Below are 8282 nucleotides of genomic sequence, written 5' to 3' on the forward strand. Positions count from 1 at the left end.
AAAACACTAACCATGTTTAACAGGTGGTTGTCGTGCCTATCTTGAGACATACGATGAAGAGTCGGTGATAATTTAGACGAAACATTTCACTCGCGATTTTACAATAAACTATAAACTGTTTTAACTCTAAATTAACTCAAAACCACTAATCAAACACTGCAAATATTTCAAAAAAACATTTTAAAAACACTATAATGTGACAATACTGTTCAACTTTCAAACGGTGAACGGGGAATGTTTCGCGAGAGGAGAATATTCTCGAGAACTTTCGGTTCAGTAGTTTCTGATTTGTCCGCCATGGCGCTACAGGTATTGAGAAATTATTAAGCCGCGTTCTCAAGACGATCGCGCTCATTGGCTATTTATGCGCGCGTAAATTTGAAAACAACTAATAAAATGTTCGGATTAGTCATTCTACAGTGGCGCCATTTATGATTATAGAAAAGTCTGGAACTAAACACCTGTCAGTGAACAAAAATAAAAGCTATTATAAAACGAAAAATTATAAACGTTTTTTTAAATAAAATATTGAGTGTTTTAAATTAAGTAATTAATTTTTGTGGGAATGTAAAGATTCAGTGTCTGAAGAGCTTAAAAACTGTTCATAAAATAAAATTGATTTGATATCACGCGTTAATTTGTAAACATAACCTATAAATATTTCGACTATAACTAATTATTTGTAAATATTTAATTTTTTATACAATTTCGTCTATTTAGTATTAATAAAAATGGCTAATTAAATGTATAATATTTAATTTCTTTTTCATATTATGACAAGATATGGAACATAATCAATACTGTCGTCAACAATGTCCATGGAAGTAAACACTGATTCGAATATGTCTGTTAATTCTAATTCATTGGAATTACCTCCAGTATCAAAAAAGGAAAGTCAAGGGTTTATTGCAGATTTAGGAAAACTTAGAACATTCGAATTAAATGATCTCTTGGAAAGACAAGACAAATTACTTTCTAACAAGTGAGAAAAAATTTCTTATTTAACTTATATTTTTTTCTCTTTCATTAAAATTCTAATTAAATTTATATTTCTTTCTCTTTCATTAAAGTTTGTGCTATTTTTTCTGTAGATTCGTTATATCCAAACTCGTTGATAAAGGTGAAAAGCTAAAAGCGTTTAAGGAAAAAATCATAAAAGAACTTGATCATCGCAATGAAATTGACAATGCAGCTCGTCTTCTTTCAAAATTAAATATAGTTAAGGATGGAAAATCAGCAATGAATCAATTAGAATGGACGGGAAAGTATTCTGAAGCAGATACTGAAGAAAAAATTGTCGAATTAGACAGTGATGATGATGAGGATCCTATTCAAATTTTAGCTCAGGTTTGTTATATTTATAATAAACGCGAATTTTCTCTTTACCATTAAAAAAATACAAACTAAATTGATTCTTTAAAATTTGATTAAATGTAAAGCAATTAAAAAGTTCTATTTTAATTTAAAGCCAACAGGAACTGGTGTTCATAAAAAGAAAATTATTCACATACCAAAGGAAGAGAGTTTAATAAAACCCGAAGACTTGGAAAGAATCGAAAACTTTAATTCAAGTAACTCATTGGATTTGGAGCACGTGAAGCGTATTGTTAATATTGTTGAAAATCCCAATAATGAAAAATCAAAAGAAAAATTTATGCCTTATAAAACAACAAGGTCAAATGTACACGATCCTATGAAGGAAAAGGCTCGAAAGAAAGGTAAACATTGGGAGGTAACAGCAGCTACACCACCTCATATTATTCACGGAGCTGTCAAGTGTATAACTATTAATGAATCTATGCAATTGCAAAAGGAACAAGCAGAAAAACTAAGCGTAAGTTTTTATTAGTTTTAAATCCTAAATATTATGTAATTTTTATGAATTTTAGTTTAAAAATATTAAAAATTGAATAATTTTTTTCTGCAGGTAATTCAACTAGAGCATGCGGCCAAACGTCTTGCCGAAAAGTTCAAAATTCACAACATTGGATCTATGCCAACAATTAATTTGGAAAATTATCGAACAAAAGCAAATTCGGATTCTGAATCATCAGCGGAATCTGCAGACGAAGATGAAGAAGTTTACGACGAAGAAGCTATCGATAAAGATCGAACTGTTGCCATCTCTGTTCATAATTACGATTAATTTATTTTTTAAATGTCTTAAAAAGATCTACGAATGTTTAAATTTAAAAAGATCTAAAATTATATTTAAAGAATAGTCTATAAACTATAGTAAAAGAATAATTTAAAAAATACACTAAAAGAATATTTTATAAAAATATACTAAAAGAATATGTTCAATAAAATAGCTCTTGTAACTTAAATTAGTTCTTAATAAACTATTTTTCTATTGTATTTACGAGTTTTTAAAATTTTCCTTACTTTGATAAATAAAATTTTTTTTCTATAATTTAATGAGAGAAAAAAGGGAAAACTCACTTCGCAATTTGTACTTTTATATAAAAAACAGAAATTGTTTTTAAAGGCTTTATTAACCTCGTAATGTCTTAATTATATCCAAAACTGTTGATAATCTTAGTATAGGGTGCAACTTGCGGTGCGACTTTCTCTCCAGCTTGCTTCGTCAGTTTCTGTAACAGAACAAAAAAGAAATTTTAACATATTGTTCAAATTGAAAATTTTTTTAATTCTAAAATTTTGATTAATATTCTCAGCAAAAAACTGACAGCAATGCAAAAGTCTATATCTTTTGCTCAGTCGCAAATTACCATAACCATCATTGAGTAATTAAAATTAGATTTATATTTCCCGGATTTAGAATTCTTTCTTTTAATTATTATTCGAAAATTAGAGAAATAAATAATACTAATAACTAAATATACTAATAATAAACAAAACTAATAAGCATTAGTTTTATATAAAAGTATTTCTACAAAAAGTAACTATTTGTCAAAAAGATACTATTATTCTTTCATTAAATAAAATTTCAAAAGAAAACGACTTTAATGTTTATAGTGTAAATTTACAAAAATTAGAGAAAGATAAAAAGAATTCCAAATCCGTGATAAGAAATAATTTAGACAAAAGAAATATATTGGTGCAGAAATTACCTTTAGTTTATCCCTCTTTTTAACTTCAACAATAGACCTGACGCGCCTCTTGTTTTCGAGAGTACGTACAACAGACTTGTACTTCCAACCGACTTCGTGAGAAAGTCTTCCAACGTGACAGTACTGTAAAGAAAAGTCAACAAGTTAGTTATAATCAATAATATTATTCGAAGCAAATTTTGAAAATAATTTAATTAATAATCGAATAATTATTGCCAAGAGAAATGTATTACCTTCCTTCCTGGTTTCAAGCACATAACTCTCATCGCACCAGGAACGACAACACGTTTCCTTCTGTCGTAAGGTGGAGGACACCCTTCGTAGACTTTTAGTCTTCTCAACGCATCCTTTCCTCTTTGCGTTTTGTGAGGAACCATTCCTGTTAAAAATTTAAATCTGATTATCGAGTTTTTAAACATTGACGTATTATGACAATTAATCATTAAGCTTCATTCAAAATTGTTATTTTCACATTACTGTCAAATAATGTAGGTAAGAATATATGTAATCATATGCAATTATAGCGTTTTGAGAATAGAATTTTTTATTTAGTTTTAGTTTACTCACCACGGACTGTTTTCCACAAAATTTTGCTGGGAGCGCGGAAGTGGAATGGTCCACGAGCTGGATTGACATTACATCTTTTACGCAGGAATGACATAAACTTCAGCTTGTTTCTGAAAAATAAGAGTAAAAAAATTAGCATACACCTAAAAGACGTTAAAAAATTGTCAAATTTAATTTAAAATTCTCATAAAAAAGCTTTCGTTTCAAGATACATCAAATAATGTAGGTAAGATTGATAATAATCATTTCATATTCATAATTAACTTTCTTCTGGCTTGCAATTGTAATTGCTACAAGTAAACAATAAAATAATTACTAATATAGTGGATTTTGTTCAAAAATTATAATTAACAGACTTTGACAGAGTAAACAATAAAATAAAAATTAAAGAATTTAAGTTCATTTACCTGAAAAAGTTTCCAGAAATATTCAATTGTTCACTGCGGACAACAATAATTCTGTTACCTTCGAGAGTTTTCTTGGCAATAATAGCTGCCAATCTTCCAAGAAGATGGCCACGGCCATCTATAAGAATCGGCTGTAAAAAGAAAATGTTTATTAATTAAAATCGTTCAGAAATATTTTTCCTTCTTTTTTCCTATGCATTATTCAAAGATTAATTTGCAATATTAGTAGAATTATCTCTGATATTAATTAAAAAAAAACATTAAACTAACAATAGTCACGAATAGGCTCAATAGAAAATACAAAAGAACTTCTTTTATTCAAAGAGAAAAATTATAATACATTTTTAAAAGAAAAACATCAATTAAATTCTACAATGAGATTTTAACTTCTAAATTTATAAACGAACTTTAACGCAGCATCAACGCCTATAGAAATCCTAACCCCAAAATTTACTATACACGTGTTGAGTTGCATTGTCAAAACAATTTTCTCATACAATTATCAGTTAAATTTCATAAAAATTAAAATCCCAACACATAGAAAATTGTTTATTGCATTAATAAACAAGTGAAAGCACTCAATTTAAGCAAATAATAATAGATAAAGCAAGAAATGAACACGTGTATCAAACAGCTTTTCAAGACAATGTCAATTATTCGAAAAAAAATGGAAAAAATAGAAAATAAAACATTTTACATTGAAGTAGAATGTTCAGAGAATATTGTAAATATAATTGATTTACCCATGTTCGCCTCTTGATATATAAAAACTCTAATAAACAAGACACAAACCTTTTCACTGAAGCCCGTCATTTTGCGACCCGACCGGAAAAGAATACATAAAGGTTTTACACCGGAAAACGATGCGCCGATGCGGTCGAATATCTAACTAAAAATGTAAATATTGCCAACATAACAGCAAGCGCGCTAAATTCAAAAGTCGTAACTGTTATATTTCAATACGTGCGTGTACAATTTTAAATTATTATTATTAATAAAGAAGATATTGATAACAATTAAAATTATCAATTAGAGGACTTTTAGAAAATCAATATATGTAAAATGCTATTATTATAATATAATAAATAAGAATAAATATTATAAAATGAAAATAAAAAATAAAATAAATAAACAAAAATTTATAAGTAAATAATTTTATTATTAAACAGTCGTAAAAATTATTTGTTTAAATTTGTGTAATAAAAAAATTAGTACACTTAAAAATAAAATACAGTAAAAAATAATTTCACTGCAACCAAAAAATTAAAAAATTAAAAATCTACAAAAAAACTAAAATAATATAAAAGAAGAAATAAATGAAAGAAAGAAAATTTAAATAAAAAAAAATTCGTTGATTAAGAATTAGAAGTTTCCCTTCATTTGAATCGGATATAACTGTCAATATTTTTATACTTACATTAAAAAAAAACTGTGAGACGAATTTCCGGTAATTCAACATTAAAAACCAAAGCTTAACCATCTGCTCTTCAAGTCCTTGGCACGTGTCTTTTCTATCTATATGCACTTCGAGAAAAAAAGGGGGGACCATCCTGACGTTAATTTTTTAACGAGAAAGCATTGGAGCAGTAGAAATTTATTTTCCCTTTATGCTAAAGAATATAATTAACATAATGCTTCAAGAAAAAAGAAGAGATGGATCTTAACCAATGTTAAGAAGGTAAAAAAAAATTATTATAATACTTTCTTGGCTATTAAATTTTGTGCTAATTAAATTATGTAAATTGCAATAATTTAATTACAATCAAAAGAAGTTCACATGAATTTTTTTTTAATTAACAAAATAATTATGGTTCAAAAAATAAAAAAATATGAAAATAAAAATAAAATTTGTAAATTTTATTTTTATTTTCATATTTTCTTATTTTTTAAACTTATTTTGTTAATTAAAAAATATATAAACAAAATTAAAATATAAAAAATAAATAAAATACATGTATAATAACATGTAAATGAATAAAAGTAATTATTTTTTGTCAGGTCAATTAATTATTTTTTTTAACTAATTATTTTTTATTAAAAAATATTTAAAAAATAGTTTCAGCAAAAGAAAAATATTATGAATAATTAAATAGTTCGATTAATTATTAATTTTTATAAACTTTATAAACTTTATTAATTTTTATAAATTTCCATTTCAGGTTCAATGTAATTTTTAAAAATGGATTAGTTATAGATAAATAAGAAAAGACAAAATTTGAACTAAATATTTTACTATATTAATATGCAATGTTGCTTTAATATTGCTGCGTAATGTTGATTTTGTAATATGACATATATATATATATATATGCGTTTCTTTAAAATATTTATAAGTTAATAATAGATTATTGATGATATGCAAATGCAAGTTGAGTCTTATGCATTTCTAATATTCAACGGTTTATGAACATTAACCGTTTTATTCGTGACCTTTTCTTATTTGAAAGACCATTTGATAATATATCGAATTGAAAGGAATTTTATTAGAACTATTTTATCGCTAATGGAGAAAGTATACAAAATACAATAAAAATTGTCATATAATTAAAAAAGAAAAATACAAGATTTATATTATTTTCAATCTACAATCCTTTCTTTCTTGAATTTTTTTTTCACCAAATTTTTAATTAGTGATTGACTTTTTGCTTTCGAGTTGGTAAATTTTACTAATAAATATTAATTATTACTAATTATTACTATAATTTACTAATTCAAAAGCAAAAAGTCAGTCACTGATTCAAATTATTAAACATTTTTATTAATTTAAATTTAAAAGTACCTAATTTTTTTTTATTATTATTTTTTTAATTGCAGCTTAAGGGGAATATTTATAAGAAAATATTAATGTGCGTGAATGTTCAAAGTGTCCATGACCGTAAGACTTTCATATATGTGCGTCCTCGACCTTGACGTATTGTTGAAGAATTCTTCACATTGCAATTTCCCTTATAGAATTTGTATATTAAGAGAAAATTTTTTTCCCCTTAAAAAAATAGAATACAAATAACTTTGAAAAAAAATTTCACTACTGCATATGAAAAATTTTAAAAACATAAAGAAATATATATATATTTCTTCAGTAAGACGATATCTTCTTATAATTGAATAAAGTCGAGAGCTTAGAAGTAGAATTCCATTTAAGAGGAAGGAATTTATTTCAACTCATATTCCTCTTTTGAATAACGAAACTCGAATCCAGAGCTCTTCATATATAACAAATATAGGTACATATATAAATGATGTTTCTAAAATGGAAATTATGAAAGTTTCACAGTAGCTTCAATATAATATTATTATAATATTGAAGTGAAGTCATTTATTCATTCATATATATATATAAATTTCGTAAAGTGAAACAATTTTCAAGCTTTTTAAACTTTCACCTCACGTGTGAAATGTTCATACTGTTAAAAAGTTTGTCAAATTGAAACAAAGGACTTTCAAAACCATCTTTTGGTATTTAAATAAAGCTAATAAAATTTTAATTCCCAAAATTGGTTCTAAATAAAATATTTAAAGCATATTGTTTTAAACTTATTGTTAGATTTTCTCTTTATAAAAATGAAGAAATTATTTTAAAATAATTAATAGAAATTAATTGTATCGAATATGAATCTATAAATTCATTGATGAAAATTATATACAATATGCGCAGTGATATTAATTGTTTTTTAGTAAACAGAGGAAACAATTGACAAAAAAGCACTGAAAGGCGAAAAAAAGTGTTGAATTTAGATTTTTGATAAGTGCGTAAAAGCGTATAGGCACTTTTAATGTTGTCATATCAAGGTTTAAAGCTTCCTGCACGAAGGTCGCATCGTAATCGAATTCTCAACTTTTTGCCTGTTTATGTGTATATACACCTTATTTATTTTGACACAGATGTATGTTTTCATTTACAATTCGTAACCATATGTCTCTGAATCATAGGTGATTTTATTTATCCACTAAGCTACTGACACAGATTACTTCTCTAAATCTAATAATGAAAAAAATCCACTGGAGAGAAAAAAAATAGTGTCAAGTTTACTTATAAAAAAAAATCACTTAATTATATATACTGATAACTAAATATAATTAAAAAAGAAGAAAACTGAATTTTTACTCCGTTTTTCTTCTTTCTTCATTAAAAAAAAATTTCATTGAAGAGAAATTTTTATAATTATTAATAAAGATTGGACTTAAAAAACAATGTTCCCTTTAAACGCATATATGGTCACAGACTAACCGCATG

General features: G+C 25.7%; 3 protein-coding genes across 4 annotated transcripts in view; 1 reads left to right on the plus strand and 2 right to left on the minus strand.

Annotated features, from left to right (window-relative positions):
* Positions 1–315, minus strand: part of LOC122512076 — an 81553-nt gene extending 81238 nt beyond the window's left edge. For both annotated transcript variants that reach the window (XR_006302592.1, XM_043627705.1), the window contains exon 1: positions 12–315. The gene's annotated coding sequence lies outside the window, so the exon portion shown is untranslated. The remainder of the gene's footprint in view (positions 1–11) is intronic.
* A 144-nt stretch (positions 316–459) lies between these two features.
* Positions 460–2358, plus strand: LOC122512069. The gene is made up of 5 exons (XM_043627695.1): positions 460–682; positions 782–982; positions 1092–1347; positions 1469–1834; positions 1928–2358. The coding sequence occupies exons 2-5, from the start codon at positions 813–815 to the stop codon at positions 2144–2146; spliced, it is 1011 nt and encodes a 336-aa protein (XP_043483630.1). The 5' UTR covers positions 460–682; positions 782–812; the 3' UTR covers positions 2147–2358.
* A 118-nt stretch (positions 2359–2476) lies between these two features.
* On the minus strand, positions 2477–4963 carry LOC122512073 (60S ribosomal protein L13a). Its single transcript, XM_043627701.1, has 6 exons — positions 4841–4963; positions 4049–4179; positions 3642–3751; positions 3308–3453; positions 3075–3197; positions 2477–2594 (listed from the first exon to the last, which is right to left on the minus strand). Exons 1-6 carry the CDS (start codon positions 4859–4861, stop codon positions 2511–2513), a joined length of 615 nt encoding a protein of 204 aa, XP_043483636.1. The 5' UTR covers positions 4862–4963; the 3' UTR covers positions 2477–2510.
* Positions 4964–8282: the final 3319 nt, after the last annotated feature.

The sequence above is a fragment of the Leptopilina heterotoma genome, unplaced genomic scaffold, assembly GCF_015476425.1.
Source record: "Leptopilina heterotoma isolate Lh14 unplaced genomic scaffold, ASM1547642v1 Lhet_95, whole genome shotgun sequence".
Lineage (NCBI taxonomy): Eukaryota > Metazoa > Arthropoda > Insecta > Hymenoptera > Figitidae > Leptopilina > Leptopilina heterotoma.